This window comes from Dipteris shenzhenensis, chromosome 21 (genome assembly GCF_047967505.1).
Source record: "Dipteris shenzhenensis isolate YYH24624 ecotype China chromosome 21, Dip_SZ_1.0, whole genome shotgun sequence".
Taxonomy (NCBI): Eukaryota; Viridiplantae; Streptophyta; class Polypodiopsida; order Gleicheniales; family Dipteridaceae; genus Dipteris; species Dipteris shenzhenensis.
The window spans coordinates 54,572,567-54,592,551 of record NC_141616.1 but is presented as its reverse complement, the minus strand read 5'-3'; the positions used below and the strand labels follow the sequence as shown (position 1 = coordinate 54,592,551).

Genomic DNA, 19,985 nt, shown 5'->3' with positions numbered 1-19,985 from the left:
TTGATCTAGACACTTGATCTGGACACTCCTAACTCTTGATTCAGATTCAGATTTTGTCTCTATTCTATTCTATTTAGACACTAGATTAGTACTTGGCAGGGGCTTTAGCTCACCCCCTAGTCCCAACCCACAGAGGCTTGTATGAGATCTTTTTTTGATGTTGTATCACTCTGTCCCATAGACGTGCGAGGTCTTCCGAGGACGTTAATATATCTTTCTTTCTTTCTTTCTCTTTCTCTCTCTCTCTCTCTCTCTCTCTCTCTCTCTCTCTCTCTTTCTCTCTCTCTCTCTCTCTCTCAATTCTAGTTCCAGCTCCAAGTCTCTCTTTCCCCATCCATACCCCGTCCGTACCTCCGCACCTCGTCCATACCTCCGTACATCCGTACCTCTCCCCCGTCCGTACAACCCGTCAACAGCAGGCAACCAGTACCGTACAGTCCCGTCATCCGTACCTCCCACCCTATCCGTATAGCCCGTTAGCAAGCAACCAGTACCGTACAACCCGTCAGCAACAACCGTACCTCTCCATTCATACTACTCCCTCCGTATCTGCTAGAAACAACTAACTAACCCTAACCCCGAGTTGGGCTAAACCCCCAACCCAACCCAGGGTTTAGGTTAAGCTAGGGGGTTCAAACAGATAGCCAACTATGGACTGGCCTACCCTCTCCTCCAAGTCACCCTCAACTCCCTCAACATCCATCAAGACTCGGTACTCTACAATTGCAACCATGACACCCTCTCCATATGCACAGAATTACCAACAAGAAGGCTCAAAACGACCCATCCTTGGGCAATAGGATCAGATTTTTTATCTGCAGCAGGAAATGAGAGGGCTACAATTGGAACTCGTAGAAGTAAAGGCTCGACTTCACATTCTGGAAGGGCCTGGTAAGCAGGCAGTAATTGATGAGGCTGTAAAATCTTGTAAGGATTCCCCCCCTACCCCGCAGCTAGTATCTACAGTCAAAGATCTTGTTCACACTGAAGTACAAACTGTTAAGAAGAAAGTGATTGTGGAAGTGGACACCAAAGCATGTAAGTCAGATATTCAAGCAGAGATTAAAGAACACGAAGTTAGATGTGATAATGCGCTGAAGATTAGAATAGGAGGACTCCCATAAGATTGGTACAAAGAGGAGGACACATACAGTGAAATATTGGCAAAGATCAAAGCAAGCTTGCCCAACATTGAATGGGTGGATGATGATGAGCAGGATGATGAGCTTCTATTTTGCACTATAAAGGTCATGCAATCCTTACATTGAAGTCAAAAGATATGCGGATCAAGATTCTTGGACAATCTTACAAGTTGAAGGGCACCAAAGTATGGATAGCAGAGGAGCTTACACAAGTTCAACTTAAGATTAAGGCAACTGAATTAGCTAAAGTCAGGGCTGCCAGAAAGGAAGGGAAAATGGGCAGTTTACCGTGAAGGCGTAGCACTAATCAGAGAGTTCAATTCAAAACCAAAAGACTCTCAGTCTTAAACTGATGTATGGCTGTTTACTCTTTCAGACTATCATGTAGGTATCTTAAATAATGTGGGTGGCTTTTTGCACTCCTTGGGAGCTGCCATGTGCCCTCCCTAAAGTAGATGTACTAGAGGGTTTCTTGCTGTCCCATAGACCTTTTGGTCTCCAGTGGACGTTAATAGACTTTCTTTCTTTCTTTCTTTCTTTGCGTGAGACAACCCAACAGACGCAGATCCGAGACATTTTTGCCACCCACAAACGATCCACCACGATGCCGTATTTCGGCTTCTGAGTCCCAGCTCTCAGCCTACTTCAGCTAGTCTCTGACTCTGATTCATATATTTGTATTTGATCTGATTCTGTTCGAGCTATTGAGCTCCGTAGATTAGTTTAGCACTCAACAAGGGACCTAGCTCGCCCTTCGCTCTAGCCCCTTGAGGCTTGTATGAGATTTTCCTTTTTGGTGTATTTTGTACCTTGTCCCATAGGCCTGCGAGACCTCCCAAGGACGTTAATACATCTCTCTCTCTCTGCAATAATAGGTCCGGGGGCCTGCTGTTAGCCCCGCATCACCTAGTCCCTAGGCGCCTGCAAGAATAGGCCCAGAGGGGGGGAAGTCTTAGCCCCTGCCTAGCCCACAGGTTATTGGGGCCTGCCAGGCACTCTGCCATCCAGCCTCACACCGCCTCTAGCTCCCGGACCTGCAAGAAAATTAAAGCAGCAAATAATTAAATTATTTCTTCACGAGGATCATCCAAATTTGAGCTCAAGGGTTGCTATGGGCAGCACTTAGGTGGTGGGCAGTCCAACCAAGAAGAGCCTGCCGGAATATATATATATATATATATATGTATGTAAAAGAGCAGAAAAATCAGAAAAAAGAGGCCATGGAAAGCTCACCCCATCAGAAAACCAGAGGGGACAAAGACAGGAAATACAGCATAATTTGGACCAAAGGGCAGAAAGTAGAGGATGGGAATGCCAAAGCATGTCTATCCACCATCAAAGAGGTATGTAAGCTACAAGATGCTGAAATTGAATGCTTACAAAAGAAATTGGAAGAATACAAGAAGGATCAGTTTGCAAACATATGTGCTCAAATGAATGACGACATGAAGGGATGGCAAGAAGATATGCATGCAAAATGGGCAAAACAAATTGGGAAAATGCAGATGGATATGATGCAAGATATTGACGTGAAAAACAGTCTTCTTACATCCAAGATAGAGAGCTTGGAAGCCCAGGTGATTAGTCTCCAAGACGAGAATGTAAAATTGAAGGCAAATACACACGGAGATGAAGGGGAGCTTCAGCCATCCCTACACGAGGAGCTGAACATCATTAGGGAACAAATGAAGCAGCTCAAGGGGGCAAAGGGAACTTCAGAAGAAGGATGCAAGATCATAGATGAACTGAAATCTGAGAATGAAAAACTCAGAAAAGACTTGGCATTTTTGCAAGACACTATGAAGGGTAAACATGCTGAATTCACCCAGAAAATCGAGAAAGGAGAGGCTGCAATCTTGGAATGGAGAGATGTGGTCAAGAAAGGTTCTGCTATCCCCAAGAAAGAGTTCATTTCAGATGCTCTAGAGGAGGATAAAAGGAGAAACAGTAAAGCCCTAGATGTTTTAGTCCGAGGTCTCATAGTAGGAGATACTCCTATGGCAGATGCAAATGCTTTGTTCACCAAAATGGGTGTGAACCTGACATGTGAGACAGCTTGGAGAGTTGGCAAGCCCGATGCACCCACAAGGCCACTTGTGATGAAGCTCCAAACAGCCATGGATAGGAAGACCCTCATGAGCACGAGGGTGACCTTGAAAGGAACCCGGAACTACCTGGACGATGACCTCACCCTCCTACAGCAGGAACACCAGAGGGAAGGTATGGTACACGTCTTGGCAGCGAGAGAAGCAGGGAAATGGGCTGCATACAGGGATGGTAGGGTGATCATCCGAGAGAGAGGAGATCAGGACCAAGGGGAGAAGGGAGAAAAGGAAGAGAAAGAAGAGGGTGAATTATGACGGTGTCGGGCCAATGGGACACAAAGTGGACTGAGAATTGCAGTGTGGAATTGCAATGGCACACTCTGCTCTGATCCAGGTGGTTTCTCGAAGACATACACTGACAGAGACATGGTCTTCTATACTGAAACACATGAGGATATACATGGGAGTCCTCTCATAGGAATGAGACGAGGAGAGACACTTGTGTGCGGGGTTCAAGGGGAGTGGCTATCCTCTTTAGATCACACGAGACCTCTCATATCAGTGGCACGGAGAGAGGAGCATGCGCGACACATGTGGATACGAGTCCAGCTACCAGACGCACGACCGATTCTCATAGTGGTGTGTTATTGCCCCCCCAGATACTTCATCCTATGCACGTGAGGTCACCACAGAAGGGCACAGCCCGTATGAGTCGATTTAGGATGATATCACTGAATTCTCCAGGCAGGGGGATACCCTCCTTCTTGGTGACTTCAATGCACGCACAAGGAACAGGTAGGTGGGCCTACTGGACTTTGCATTGGATTCCCTCATAGTACCAGAACAGATGCAGTTGAGCTCGGGATAGTGAGACACTCTGCAAATGCACCACAGGTGAAAGAGTATGGACGACATCTACTTGAGCTAGGGGTTGTTCATGATTTGATCATTTACAATGGTCTACAGAGATGGCCATCATCCCGTGGTCTCACTTGTTTTCCACATGGCGGAGGGACAAGCACAGTGGACTACCTATTGGGTCCCTTGGCCTTTACCTCATGGATATACGACTTTATTGTGCCCCCTCCCCCACTCTGTGCTGATCACTCGTACTTAGCCTTTTGTATCTCTACCACTATGCCAGTCTCAAGGAGGGTCCCCCCGCGCCCACTCATGTACAGGTTCACTTTGATCGTGCACTGGACCTCATCTATGTGAGCAACTTGGCGAAGGGACTTCTAGCCCTACTACTTGGAGATGATGTAGACCTCGCCCACGCCTCAAACACCCTTGCCACAGTAGTCATGGACGCAACCATTAGGTCTTTCCCCACGACTCGATCTGCACGTGCCTCACTAGGGAAGATGCCACAGAATCCTTGGTATGATGATGAGTGCGGAGAGACGAGAGCTCACCTCACACATGAGCGAGCCCTTGGCCACTTGACATCACCCGAGGCACAGCGGATCTCACGGCGACTGACATGCCGTAAGGGGCGGGCCTTCCTCACCCATAGAATGGATGAGGTGATCAGTTCGTTTCAAGGGGGGGATCCCACCATTGGCTGGGGGTTTCTATCGGAGGGGAAGTCACCTATACCCATCACACACCCAGGTGTTTGGCACACTTATGCATGCTCTCTTTATGATGTCCCGATGCAGGCACCACCTGATATGTCCACTATGCCCAGACCCACCACTTGTTCACTGCACAGAATGTGCGGGCTGCACTCAGCCGGCTTCATAACCGGAGAGCACAGGACCATGAGGGGCTACGGACTGCTGAGCATTTCGATCATGGACACGAGGTTTTGGCTCTGGTACTAGCACAAATGTTCAACCATGCCATATGTCATGGCTTCCCACCCTCATGGAGTACCACCACCATAGTACCGATACAGAAGGCGGGTGACCCCATGGATTATGGAAACTATCGCACTCTCATGATTGACCACGCGTTGGCCAAGATCTATGGATCGATACTGGAGAGGGAGATCAATAGCCATACAGAGGCACATGGGCAGCGTGCTCTAGGGCAAGCGCACATGGGCAGCGTGCTCTAGGGCAGGCAGGTTTCCGAAGACAGCACTCCACACTAGACCACATCTTCACCCTGAGGACTATCATTGAGGAGGCGAGGTCGAGACGCTAGAAAGTCTACGCTTGTTTTGTAGACTTTTGGAAGGCCTTCGACACTGTCCCACGATCCCGCATGATCAGGAGACTCCATGATATGCAGATTCCAGAGGTTCTGATCTGGGGAGTGGTGAGCCTATACGACTCCGTCAGAGGGAGAGTACGTGTCCCAGGAGGCCTATCAGACTAGGTTGAGAGCACGATCGGAGTAAAGCAGGGATGCCCTCTCTCACCAACTCTCTTCGGGCTCTACATTGATGAGATTACATCTTTCATAGGAGGCGAGGGAGCACCACTAGCAGACTTGATGATACAGATTCTATTATGCGCGGATGACATTGCCTCCTGTCATCTTTGGCAGAGGGACTACAGAGACATCTAGATGCCCTAGAGGTGTTCTACAGAGAGAAAAACCTGATGGTTAACCTTGGTAAGACCAAGTTCATGATCTTCAACACCTCTTACACAGTGCTTCACCGACATAGCTTTACATACCAGAGTCAGCCAGTGGAGATTGTGCAGTTTTCACAAGGCCAGTTTTCACAATGACCCATGCAGCCAGAGCACGACTCACACGGGGGCACGGTGCTTTGGCCCAACTAGAGCGACAGTGCTTCCATGCGCACTTCCAGGATCCACCGACGAAGTGTTGGCTTTTCGACACTCTAGTAAGGCCGACTGCCATGCATGTGGCACCTTTTTGGGGGTGTGATCTTTCAGCAGTAGAATGGAGGAGATTTGAGCGGCTACAGGTGATTATGGACTCTAGGATGATTCCGAGTAAGCCCTCCGTCCCCTCATTAGATAGTACAGGCAAAGTTTGCCATGACCCCTCTCCAGGTTGATGCCATTTTTCAAACAGTGACTTTCCTCCACAGAGTTTCGGACCTACCTCGCGAGAGACTTCCAAGGCTGGCACTAGAGTCCTCCATACGACTAGCAGAGAGTGGGGTAGGTACAACATGGTTTGCATGCATCACTGCATGGTTTGCCAGTCACGGCATTCAAATGGATCGACTTCCCCCGTTTTAGTATAGCATGGATGCACCGCCCGAGTTGATCCCATGGGATGAGATTAACCGCATCATACGATTAGATCTCCTCCAGCTCCACACATCTCGCACTTGGGGAGGGGACCAGGAGTTCCCCACCAACACCCAACTCTCCTATGACCATCAACCGAGAGTATCGGAGGATGGGCTCATCATCAGACCTCAGTATCTCAAGGACAGAGGAGTCTCACACACACTGAGGATTGCCATCGGACAGATGCGGGTCTCGTCCCATCAATTGAGGATGGAGGCAGGGAGAGTTGCACGCATACCCAGAGAGCAACGGACTTGCAAGCTGTGCACGATGGGGGCGGTCGAGACAGAGGAGCACTTTCTATGTGTCTGCCCAGCCTACAATGAGATCCGAGGGCGCTACCACTGCCTTTTTCAGGAGGGGCACGACTTTGGGCCACTCTCACGACTGATCCACTTCCAGGCTCAGGTCTGTATTGGGCTCTACCTGATGGAGATGCGATGACACAGGGAGACACTACTACGACATATCAGAGAGTAGCAGGATGGGACCACCGCACCACAGGATACTGAGGTAGACCGAGCACAGAGACAGGTCACAGATTTTTATGCATTTGACTCAACTCCAGGGCACTCTGGGGGGTAGAGGAGGAGGAGCTAGCCGACATGAGAGAGATATGGATCGGTGGAGAGAGCTGACACAGCACTCCTAGGCGAGGGACACAAAGACCTTACATGGCACGATAGGCAACCAGATTCGACCAATTTCAGCTCTCCTGAGGGGAGATCGTCGACCGAGGCGAGGCATCACCCTTGACATAGCCCATCAGATCCAAAGATCAAGGAGACCACGCCCTCCACCACCACGAGAGACTGCCCGACAGATGCAGATACGTGAGCTCTTTGCATCTCATCAAAGAGCCACCATGGAGCCTGGATACGTGGAGCCGGTTCATGCACTTGGGACTCTAGCTCTGAGCACTTGATTTTTTCATGCCACCCTCGTGCTATTTTGCTACTTTTTTTTGCTATTTTGTACTAGTATAGCATTTTAGTACTCAGCAAGGGCGTTAGTGAGCCCTTTGCCCCGGCCCATAGTGGTTTGTATGAGCTACTTGACTCCATACTTTGTCCCATAGGCCCGCGAGGCCTCCTACGGACCCCTCTCTCTCTCTCTCTCTCTCTCTCTCTCTCTCCCCCGCGAGGCCTCCTACGGACCCCATCAACGTGGAATGAGATAGAGAAAATGCAAAAGTCTTTCATTAGGAGGCACCTGGGCATCAAGGCTACTACACCATACTCTTTGTTACTCCTAGAAACAGGATGTATACCCATAGAGCTACATGCTCTGAAGAGAGTACTCAGATACATCACAAAGGTCAAGTGCATGGATAATGAAAGGCTACCAAAGAGAGCATGGAATGAAAGTCAGAAGCTTCAAAAGACAAACAAGGGCAAGATTTTGACATCCGGATGGGCACAGGACCTAAAAAAATGGTTCAAGAAGTGGGAAGTAGAAGAGTATTTAAACTACTCTTCAGAGGAGATTGATGAAGAGGCTTTTCATTATGACCTGCTGAATGCACTACACAGGAAATGGCAAACAGCAGAAAACAAAGATAAATTTGAGTACTATCGCACATATATCAACCCCGAATATTGGTCAATTTATACAGGAAGGGAGACAACAACGCAGAAGTACATATGTACACCTATAGCAGTGCATAAACGGAGGGCTTTAGCCTCACTTCGCACCCGATCACACCAGCTGCAAATAGAAACAGGGGGATGGAAAAAGATGCCAAGGGAGAGTAGAATATGCCAACTATGTGATCAAGGTATGGTTGAAACAGAAGAACACATGGTAATGATATGCCCTCACTATGCACACATTAGGGAAGAGTTCAATCACCTCCTTGAGGGACATAACAAACTGGCTGATTTGCTGCATAAAGGGTCACCTTCAGCTTTAGGAACATTTGTGTATAAGCTCTTCAAGCATAGGAATCCACCTGAATCCTAGAAGGTGGTTTCTCTTTCCACCCTCCCATCTTCGGGAGGAGCTTTCATGTACTTGTGATATTGTATTGCTTAGGTCCCATAGGCCGGTTTTGGTCTTCAGAGGACGATAATATATTCTTCTTCTTCTTCTTCTTCTCTCTCTCTTCTCTCGGGACATAACAGACTGGCTGATATGCTACATAGCGGGTCACCCCCAGCTTTAGGAACGTTTGTCTATAAGCTTTTCAAGCACAGGAACTCACCTAATACATAAAGGTAGTTTCTCTTAATACCCTCCCCTCCAAGGGAGGAGTCTTTGTGTACGAGGATTTTGTATTGCTCAGGTCCCATAGGCCGATTTTTGGTCTTCAGAGGACGATAATATATTCTTCTTCTTCTTCTTCTTCTTCTTCTCTATCTCTACTCCTCCCTCCCTGCCAGCCCCCTCCCTCCCTCCTCGCCAACCCCCTCCTTCCCCGCCCAACTGTTACGCTGCCCTTTCCCAGCCCTGTTGTTACGTGGGGAGTTGTCTATCACTTGTGAGGCTGCGCTATCAACACTCCTCCCCTGAGGAGCTAATGCTGCTATGCCATCGAGCTGCCCCCCTCTCCAACTTACAGGTGCTCCTTGCCACGCGGGGCTATCTTGAGCGCTGTTGCGGGCCTACCTGGACCCACGGAGCTACTGTTGCTATGCAATATTACCACAAAGGACTCCAGGCCCTTACGCCTCTGCATCACCAAGCACAGCCCGCTATGGGCTATCATAAGCACTCCCACACTTGCAGAAGGGGAATCTCTATCCAAGGTAATCTGAACAACCTGCTCCCCAAAGGTAGAGGGTACAAACTCCTCCTCTAACTCAAACCCTGCCATGTCTGCCAGAACTGCAAAAGAATTCTTAAGTGATGCATCTGGTGCACGTGTGCGGAGGATCCCTGCAGAAGGTTGAGTAGAAGCAATAATCCCCTTGTCTCTGTCAAGAGGTGAAGAAAGACGAGTAGAAGAGAAAGGGGGGCGCTAATGTAGCTCGGCCTAGCGCTGATGAAGCTTGGCCATATAAGTAGCATTAGCATGGAGTATGGCATGGGTTTCAGCAACGAATTGCTACATAGATGGAAGCTCCTTCACATGAACATCTGAGGGGACAGGAGCAACCTCATCAGCACGAACTAGGACGAGAATATCTCCTGCCTGTAAGGAAGGGTCCGTGGCGCCATCAGTAGCCTCTTGATGTGGAATTGGCTCAGTAACTCTGACTAGCACCCAACGGGGGACGACTGGAATAGCATGTTGCAACAATCCTGGTCGCGTTGTAGAAGAAGGTCTAGGACGAGAGGCTGTAGCTGCCGGTCCTAGACGAGAGGTGAAAGGTCTAGTAGCGTGACAAGTGGTAGGATGTGCTACTAGTAGATCATGAAGTGGGTCCAACCGAGGTGGTGCTGCGAGGCGCTACACCTATAGACCTTTTGGGCCTTTTCTTTCTTCTCTTCCTTGGGCAGTCTCTGGCAAAGTGCCCAGGGGTCCTACAAATCCTACACTGATTCTGTCTCCCAGTGATCTCGACTCTCTGCCAGAAGAATGAGCCATTTGGACGCTGGAGCATGATGTGGTCATCCGTAATTTTAGGGTCAGAGACAACGACCCTAACACGTTGTACCCCACCCGACCTGACTGCCTCTGCTACCGAAGAAGGCATCCCAGGGAGGGGGGGGATTTCGGTGACCATCCCGAAAGCGGCTCCAATGGAAGATAAGAGTCAATGGTACATCTGAGGGAGGCCGGGAAATTTGAGGAAGAGTGAAATCATCCGGCCATCCTCCTCCACAGGGTCAAAACCAACGAGAAGGGCATCAAGAAAATCCTTCTGGAGCTCAGTGCTGAAGGACTGGCCTCAAGCATAGCACCTGCTGTATCTAGGGAATCAAAAACAATTTGAAAGAAACCTCGACCAAGCACACGAACATCTCTGGAGTGCCCTGCGAGGTCTCCAGATAAAACGGCGAGCATCCAGTCCCTGGCCTGTAACCTGGAAGGGTGGGACCCATGGATGCGAGCAAAGAGTGATGTCGAGCTCTCCTGCTCTGTATCTTTTTTGAGTTGCTGCAACTCATCTTTTGAGAATGTGATGGTTTTTGCGGCCGATGGAAGCAGGCGAGGATTGGCGGCTGAGCCACAATCAAGGTGGGAAGGCCGACTCGAACACTGTTGAGCTCCGTCCGACTAAAACTGCTGCTAGGAGAGAGGAAGGGGAGGAGAGGGTGAAGGCTGAGGGGAGAGAGGCTAGGACTTGAGGTGGGAGTAGAGAGGTGGAAGGGGGGAGAGGCTAGGATAGGGGTTAAGAGTAGAGAGAGTGGTAGTAGAGAGGCTAGGATAGGGAAGAAGCTGGGAGAAGGAGAGGAAAGGGCAGGGGAGGGAGGAGGAAGGGGCGGACGAGGAGGTGGGGAGAGGGGTGGGGGGGACGGCTGAAGGGACTGGGAGAAGGGAGGCAGGGAGAGGGGCTGAGGGAGGCGGGGACGGGTGAGGCTAGGGGTGCGGGTAGGGAGGTGGAGAGAGTGGCTGAAGGAGGCATGGGAAGGGGCGGGGGTAGGGAGGCAGACGGGGGCTGAGGCAGGCGGGGGTAGGGGTGGGGGTAGGGAAGCGGAGAGGGGGGCTGAGGGAGGCAGGGGTAGGGGGGCTGAGTGAAGTGGGGGTAGGGGCAGGGGTAGGGAGGCGGGGAGGGGAGGGGAGGGGAGGGGAGGGGGCTGAAGGAGGCAGGAGAGGGGAGGCAGGGAGGGGGCTGAGGGGAGGGAGGAGAGAGGGGCGGGGAAGGGAAGGAGGGAGGGGCTGGAGAGGGCAGCAAGGGGTAGGCAGGGAGCAGCAGCAGCTCTCGAACGACCAAATTCAATCCGCTTTTCTGTTTTTGGATATAGCTCCTCATGATTCATTTTTAAGACTTGGGAAACCATAAAATGGTTTGAATTCTGTCCCTGGTTCCCTTTTGCACAAGATTTCATCTTACTTCATAGAAGGATTCTTTTGTGCAAAAAGAAAACTGGACTTGAAATCAAGTTCGTGGTGACAGTGCCAAATTTTTAAACAGAATCAGGAAATCGGATGCACATGTGCACAGTGCCACCATCCTTGATATTTCTGGGTAATCTAGTACATATAAGAGCACAGACGAAGGACCAGATGTGCATAGAGGTGCATAATCATCATTTGAAGGAAACTGCCAACGTAAACACAATGTGCAGCTAGCTTGTCAAATAGACATTTAGTGTTAGTCTCTTATTATTAATAAGAAAGTTTTAAGGCATTTCTATTAATCACTCCACTTAACTAGTTAGCTTGTATATTTAATAGCACCCAGTGTTTACCTCATCAGCAATTAGAAGCAGGCATTCATCCCTGCAGAACTGCACAATCTCTTGCTGGTTCTCTTCTGAGAGCACCTGCACAGCACATTTCTCCAACTTAGATTTGCTTATTCAGCCTCCAAGATAGACATCTCTATGCTACACCATAATTTTCAGGATGATTCCAGTGGTGAGAGGTCTGGAACCCTATCTAAAATTTTACATACAGAACAATATCCAAAGCTTTATAAAAGACCAAAGAGCCCACAACTTGTGTATGTAAAAGTATACCCCTGGGATACTACAAAGGGTAGAGTCACCAACACATCATTCCAAAGTGTAATCTGTGACTCCTAAGAGAAATGTTGATGGAATATGGAGATTTCTTTGTGGTCTTTGTCTGAGGGGGGGGGGGGGTTTCCTAACACTTCCGGAAGTATTACCGGAGGCCTAGGGCCACTGGTGCGAGAAGCGAGTAAGACGTGCCATAAGTGTCACTGATGGTACGTAGGTGAGTGCTTGTCGATGGTGTCAACTATGTGCAAGCGGTAGATGGTGTCAACTATGTGCAAGCGGTACAAGTGCTGAAGTGATGTGAGCAAGAAGAAGACCAAAGCGGAACAACATCATGAAAGCCAACCCTCGACATGAACAGCAAAGAACTTCAACCACATGACACAGGTCCGTTGTACCAGGTGAAGGGAGAGGAGGGGAGGAGAACACAACGAAAAGAGATTTTAGAGTAGCGAGCAGAGATGGGAAGTAGCATAACTCATTAGAAAGCAAGATGACTGATACACTCCCAGAAGATACACATGAGGCGAGCTCTTGACTCTAGCCTCTCACTCCTTCACTCACGCCTCTCGCCCCTGCCAGAATGTCCCTCTCCCTTTTCCCTTTCCCCCTCTTCACCTTCTCCTCCTCTGCTCCACCCCCCGCTCCCAATCTCCTCTCCCTCTTCCTATTGGATGTCTTCTTGCACCCTTAGCCATCCTTAGCCATTCCACCGTTTGTGGGCCGCTCTGTCCTTGATGGCTTCCGCAACACTCCAGCCTGTCCTGGGTCAGTGAATCCCATGCTCCATGTGTTCTCCTGCCTATTCCATGTGCTCCTGACACTAGTTGGTTGAGAGGGTTGGTGCACCACCTATGCCTCTTAATTGTTGGACTGCTTCCCATGTGCACCAACAGGTGTATCCCGTGTACCATTGCGCCAGTACTTCCCTCTGATTGACTTTGACCATGGTGAGTCGCGGTTGAGGTTTGGCACTCTTCGGTCATGTATTGCTTCCGTCATACCCAAGTCATGTCCAGGTCAAGTCATGTCCAAGTCATGTCCATGTCAAGTCATGTCCAAGTCTGTTCCATGTCAAGTCATGTCCAAGTCTGTTCCATGTGTCCAAGATGTGAACATATGTGAACACGTTGCGACTAGGTATGACCAAGGTCTAACAACTTGGCATGTTGCTGAGGTGACCATGACGTGACCCAGGTGTGACTCTTGGTGAGTTGCCACAAACTTTGAGTACAACAGATCCCCCGCCACTATCATTCACCGTCCCGGTGAATGACTGAGGATCTGTGTGAGAGAAAGTTAAGTATAAATTACAAATAAGAAAGTGACCTTGTGGTTGATATCCCAAAACTGAAAAGAAAGGGCTCATGGCCTTACAACTGTAAAACTGAAAAAAAAAAAAAAAAAAAACTAGCTCATGGCCATACAACTGTAAAACTTAGAAAAAAAAAACTGGCTCATGGCCATACAACTCCAAAATTCCTTATTTACATGAGACTGCAGAATCCAAATGGACAGAGCTCGCAAAAAGAAATGCCGAACTAAAAGATCCAGGAGCTACTGCTTGCTGGATGAAGGTCACGGAGGGGGAGGGGGTGGGTGTGGTAGGTGTGCTGATGTTCCGGGGCTGGTCCTTGCCTCTTCCTCGACTGTGTCCATGAGGTTGCGGATGTCCTCGTATTTGGATTTATATCTGTGGTAACCAGACCTGTAATGATCACATCGAGATTTGAGAGCAGCATTTTCAGCTTGCAATCCATGGAAGTTGTCCTGCAACTTGGAATGTGAAGCTTGGAGATGGTCCTCCTCCTCGAGAATCTGCTTCATCTGACTCCGCACCACCTCCACCTGTTGATCCACAGTATGCTTATCCTCAGCCAGTGAGGTGTATCTGTCCTGTAGGGCTGCAAGCTCCCTCTGGATCTGAGTCTGTTGGGCTGAATGATTGTCCTCCAAAACTTTCTTGTTGGCTGTCCACTCTGCCTCCTTTGCTGAAATTCGTCCTGCCTGTAGAGTTGCTCCCCACTCCGCTTCTTTCACCTGCAATGTTGTATCCCATTCTTTATGCATGCTGGCTACCTGCTTCTCATGTTCCAAGCGGAGGTGTTGCTTCTGTGACAGAAGCTTGCAAACCTGACCCGTAGTATTAAAGAGGGAGGCACCCATCTGAATGAAGCTGTCATCTATAATGCGCTGAGCCATATGAAGAGATCTTTTAACCCATGCATACCTGTCCCGATAGGTCATTCGGTCAGCCATGTCAATGAGTTCGCCATATTCCTCGAAGGCTGCTTTCATCCCCTCTTGCTCTGGGTCCTCGAGAGCTGCCACTGGAGCCAGTGTGTCGATGTCTAGGTAACAACTTGGAGCTTGGGATACTTTCTTGATGGAAGCGATTGTCTCTTGCAAGGGAAGTGTGAAAATTTGGTCCAGGTCCTCCTCCTCCATGCAAACAGGAGACTGCTTCCGCTTTAATGCATACAGTAGCCGTTTGTGTTCCTGACTCTGTTCCTCTATCTGGGCCTCATGGGTGAATAGATCTCCTGAGGAGGATCCGAAGTAGGTATCCAACATATCATTTTGAGGAAGTGGAGGACAATCCGCTTGAAAAGGTATCTTACCCCCAGCAAAAATAACCTCGCCAGGTCGAGTTTCCAGTAAGTCCTGTTCAGCAGCCTCCATACTTGGTTCAGGGGTCAATCGTCGAGACACCCGGGGTGGTGTCTTCGCATCACCAGTGGCTCCCAAAGTAAGATTCAAGTTCAATAACCTGTGTCGCTCTGATGCCTCTCCATCAAGAGGTTCCAAGGCAGAGGTGCCTGCTGCCGTAACTTCTGTCGAGGGATCCCCCTGAGTTGGGGGGCCAATGTGCATATCTTTGCACCCTACTGACCCTGATGAGATGATCGGAGGGGGAATGGTCATTACTGCGGGGGAGGTAAGTGGTAATGTCATGCCATGGTGGGTGAGACCTGAGGAGGGCAGGGGAGTGACCGGGAGAACATCATCAGGGAAATCAAAATCTGCCTCGAAGGGGATGGATGGAGAGGCGACTCCTGCATGAGCAACGGATGGCAAAGCTCCAGAGGCTGGCCCAAGAGGGGATGGCTCAAAAACCTGTGCTGCAGATGTGGGTGGAGCAAGAGTGGGAATGGGGACTGGAGAGGAAGAGAGGACAGAGACTGATGCAGCAGAGGCCGAGGATGCTGGGGCCGCACGAAGGGCCAGTGGAGCTGATCTCAAGTGGGGGATCATAGGAGCGGAGGGTGGGCGGTGAGGAGAAGATGAAGTATGTGAAGGTGGAGGAAAAAGTGCAGGCGTTGCAGCCCGCCACTGGTGCAAGAGGTAGGTGAGGTGAGGTCCACAAGTACAGGTGTGTGTGCTTCGGCGTGTGCGATTTCGAACAGTGGCCCGGAATGTTGAATAAAAGAGGGATGCAAAATCATACTGAGTGATGGTGAAGAGAGCATTGAGAGCAGGACGGATACCTTTCGCGATGTAGTAATGCCCGGGTGCTGAATAGAAGCGAGTGAAGAAGTAGCGTGTGATCACTGCTTCTCTGCTTCCACCTTCCAAAACCTTTTTGCAATCATATCCCCTCCTGTTGGGTTTGCACTGTGAAAGGAATGAAAGGAGATGTGGTGAATCGTCGGAAGGAGGCTGAATAGGGAGAGCAGGGAGCCCCATGTACTGTGAGACCAAATTGGGTGTGAGAAGCTGCCTGGAGCCCATGAACTCAAAAGTGTCTGTGACAGAGTCATAAGATCTGATAAATCCTGTACATAGTTCCACATCCACAGGAGGGAAGATGACCTTGTCGAACTCAGTTAGACCCAGGGTCTGGATCTCGGAAGATGTCAATACCGAGGATAGTTTGAGGTTTGGATCAAGAAGAGGTTTAAACATAACCTGAACGTGGGAGAGAGGAGGGGTGGTTATCGAAGGGCTCTGTATCTCCGTTGGCCCACCCGACCCTTCTAAATGTGGTCTCCGTGCAGAGGGGGTGTAATCTGAGCCCCCATGGTCGGAAGAAGAGGCACTGGAGCTCTGAGAGTGGAAAAGAACCCCCCGCTGCTGTCTTGATTGCGGTGGCTCTCCATCCGAGATGATAGTGATGTCCGGACCAAGATGGGGATGCATCACTGATGAAGTCGGTCCTGCTAATGAAGTCGGCCCTACCGATGAAGTTGGCCTTGCTGATGAAGTTAGCTCTGCTGATGAAGTCGGCCTAGCTGATGTAGTCGGCCCTGCTGTAGAGGCTGTAGGCATGGGTGAGGTCATGTGCACTGCAGAGGCTGCCTGAGACGTCATGGCGGTATAGAAAGGGATGAAGAGCTTATCTCTGGGCAACCGTGGCTTATACTTGGACTTCTTCTCGAGCATGAAGAAGAACAAGAGGTGAAGTAGAAGCTAATGACGAAGCAGGAAGGGAAGCTGATGACGAAGCAGGAAGGTGAGTGATGACAAGGCAAGAAAGGAAGCAGGAAGGGAAGGGGAGCTGATGACGAGGTAGGGGAGCTACTGTCGAGGTGTTGGCAAGCCCGCTGAGAGATAACGAGATAGTGGGGCAGGTGGTAACAAGAGGGGGAGCTGATGGTGATGAGAAGGGGAGCTGATGGAGAAGCATGGAGGCTAGAAAGGAAGCAGGAAAGGGAGGGGGAGCTGATGACGAGGTAGGGGAGCTGCTCTCGAGGTGTTGGCAAGCCCGCTGAGAGATAACGAGATAGTGGGGCAGGTGGTAACAAGAGGGGGAGCTGATGGCGATGAGAAGGGGAGCTGATGGAGAAGCACGGAGGCTAGAAAGGAAGCAGGAAAGGGAGGGGGAGCTGATGGCGATGAGAAGGGGAGCTGATGGAGAAGCACGGAGGCTAGAAAGGAAGCAGGAAAGGAAGGGGCGCTGATGACGAGGCAAGAAGGAAGTTGGCCAGGTGATAACGAGGAGGGGAGTCGATGACGAGGTCCAGAAAGGAAAGCTGGCGAGGTGATAGTGAGGAGGGGAGCTGATGACGAGGTCTGCTGAGAAGGGGATTAGCAACCAGAGTGACTGCAAGGAGATGGAGTCAAGGAGAACGCAAGAGGAGAGAGATGGAGCTGGAAAAGATAGAACACAATGGAGAGGTGGCGCAAAGTGGAAGAAGAGAGGTGGCGTAGTGGGTTGGAGTTGGCCCAGGGTGGCGCAGAGAGTGGAGATGGCGCAGGGTGTGGAGGTGGGCAGGGAGCAGGAAGCTGGCACAACTCACTAGAAGAGGGGCTGCCAGGAGGTGGAGATGCGATCCAAGGCAAGATGGTGGAGCAGGGAGAGCTGCGTGCAAGCAAGAGGGGCTGCTGAGATGGAGTTGCGATCCAAGGTCAGGGCTGCCAGGAGGTTGCGCTGCAGGTTTCGTTGATAGAGAAAGCTGCAGGAGAATTCACCGATGGAGGGAAGGGAGCTGGAGAATTCGCTGAAGGAGGGGGCTGCAGGAGAAATCGCTGATGGAGGCAAGGGAGCTGCGAGAGCTGCGTGCGAGAAGAGGGGCTGCTGAGATGGAGTTGCGATCCCAGGCCAGGGCTGCCAGGAGGTTGCGCTGCAGATTTCGTTGATGGAGAAAGCTGCAGGAGAATTCACCGATGGAGGGAAGGGAGCTGGAGAATTCGCTGAAGGAGGGGGCTGCAGGAGAAATCGCTGATGGAGGGAAGGGAGCTGCGAGAGCTGCGTGCGAGAAGAGGGGCTGCTGAGATGGAGTTGCGATCCAAGGTCAGGGCTGCCAGGAGGTTGCGCTGCAGAATTCGTTGATAGAGAAAGCTGCAGGAGTATTTACCGATGGAGGGAAGGGAGCTGGAGAATTCGTTGAAGGAGGGGGGCTGCAGGAGAAAACGCTGATGGAGGGGAGGATACAGGAGAATTCGCTATGGAGAGAGAGGGGCCTGCTAGGAGAATTCGCTATGGAGAGAGAGGGGCTGCTGTCGTTGAAGGGGGCTGCAGGAGAATTCACCGATGGAGGGAAGGAAGCTGCGTATGGTTTCGTTGGAGGGGGGGGACAGCCATAAATACACAAGCAAAGAGAGCCAAATTTAGGAAAGTAAGCCAAAAATACCATCAGTGGGCTGTAAGATGCGATGGATGAGCTGATCCCAAGGATCCACGCTGAGTTTAGCCAAATGCTAAATATAGCACTGGTCGGAATTGGGAGGTGAGATGAAGGACCGACGCTGAATTTGGTGGCTAAATATAGCCTTGGTGGGAGGTGGTAGGTGAGAGAAAAAGCGGTGTGGGCAAGAGGAAATATTTGAATGAACACGGTGGGAAAATCGGAATTTGAATTTTACTTTCTCCTGTATAGGCCATTGGATGAGTGTGTCATAGGGATGAATGAGGCTGAATAAGGCTGAAGGAGGGATGAACCAAGGGTGAACCAAGGATGAACAAGGGGTGACATTGGTGTGCCCATGGGTGACTGAGGGGTGAACAAGGAGCGGCAAGAAGTGACCTAGGGTGAACAGGGGAGGAACAAGGGGTGACATAGGGAGGAGCATAGGTGATAGACAGTGAGCTTGGGGGGTGACATAGGAATGAACAAGGGTGAACTAGGAGTGCACAGGGGTGACCTAGGAGTGAACATGGGTGACCTAGGAGTGAACAGGGGTGACCTGGAGGTGAACATGGGTGACAGAGAGGTGAACATGGGAAGTTGACATAGGAGTGAACAGGGGTGACCTAGGAGTGAACAGGGGTGACCTGGAGGTGAACATAGGTGACAGAGAGGTGAACATGGGGAGTTGACATAGGAGTGAACAGGGGTGACCTAGGAGTGAACAGGGGTGACCTGGAGGTGAACATAGGTGACAGAGAGGTGAACATGGGGAGTTGACATAGGAGTGAACAGGGGTGACCTAGGAGTGAACAAGGGTGACCTGGAGGTAAACATGGGTGACAGAGAGGTGAACATGGGGAGTTGACATAGGAGTGAACAGGGGTGACCTAGGAGTGAACAGGGGTGACCTGGAGGTGAACATGGGTGACAGAGAGGTGAACATGGGGAGTTGACATAGGAGTGAACAGGGGTGACCTAGGAGTGAACAGGGGTGACCTGGAGGTGAACATAGGTGACAGAGAGGTGAACATGGGGGGTTGACATAGGAGTGAACAGGGGTGACCTAGGAGTGAACAGGGGTGACCTGGAGGTGAACATACGTGACAGAGAGGTGAACATGGGGGGTTGACATAGGAGTGAACAGGGGTGACCTAGGAGTGAACAGGGGTGACCTGGAGGTGAACATGGGTGACAGAGAGGTGAACATGGGGAATTGACATAGGAGTGAACAGGGGTGACCTAGGAGTGAACAGGGGTGACCTGGAGGTGAACATAGGTGAAAGAGAGGTGAGCATGGGGGGTTGACATAGGAGTGAACAGGGGTAGGGGTGACCTGGAGGTGAACATAGGTGACAGAGAGGTGAACATGGGGAGTTGACATAGGAGTGAACAGGGGTGACCTAGGAGTGAACAGGGGTGACCTAGGAGTGAACAGGGGTGACCTGGAGGTGAACATGGGTGACAGAGAGGTGAACATGGGGAGTTGACATAGGAGTGAACAGGGGTGACCTAGGAGTGAACAGGGGTGACCTGGAGGTGAACATGGATGACAGAGAGGTGAACATGGGGAGTTGACATAGGAGTGAACAGGGGTGACCTAGGAGTGAACAGGGGTGACCTGGAGGTGAACATAGGTGACAGAGAGGTGAACATGGGGGGTTGACATAGGAGTGAACAGGGGTGACCTAGGAGTGAACAAGGGTGACCTGGAGGTGAACATAGGTGACAGAGAGGTGAACATGGGGGGTTGACATAGGAGTGAACAGGGGTGACCTAGGAGTGAACAGGGGTGACCTAGGAGTGAACATGGGTGACAGAGAGGTGAACATGGGGAGTTGACATAGGAGTGAACAGGGGTGACCTAGGAGTGAACAGGGATGACCTGGAAGTGAACATGGATGACAGAGAGGTGAACATGGGGAGTTGACATAGGAG

The 19,985-nt window shown here is 50.5% G+C and overlaps 1 protein-coding gene across 1 annotated transcript in view; it reads right to left on the bottom strand.

Moving 5' to 3' along the window:
* Positions 1–19,985, bottom strand: part of LOC147889082 (alanine aminotransferase 2-like) — a 261,417-nt gene that overhangs the window by 103,486 nt on the left and 137,946 nt on the right. The window contains exon 10 of the mRNA XM_087392259.1: positions 11,707–11,781. Within this exon, the coding sequence (XP_087248385.1) occupies positions 11,707–11,781 (75 nt within the window). The remainder of the gene's footprint in view (positions 1–11,706; positions 11,782–19,985) is intronic.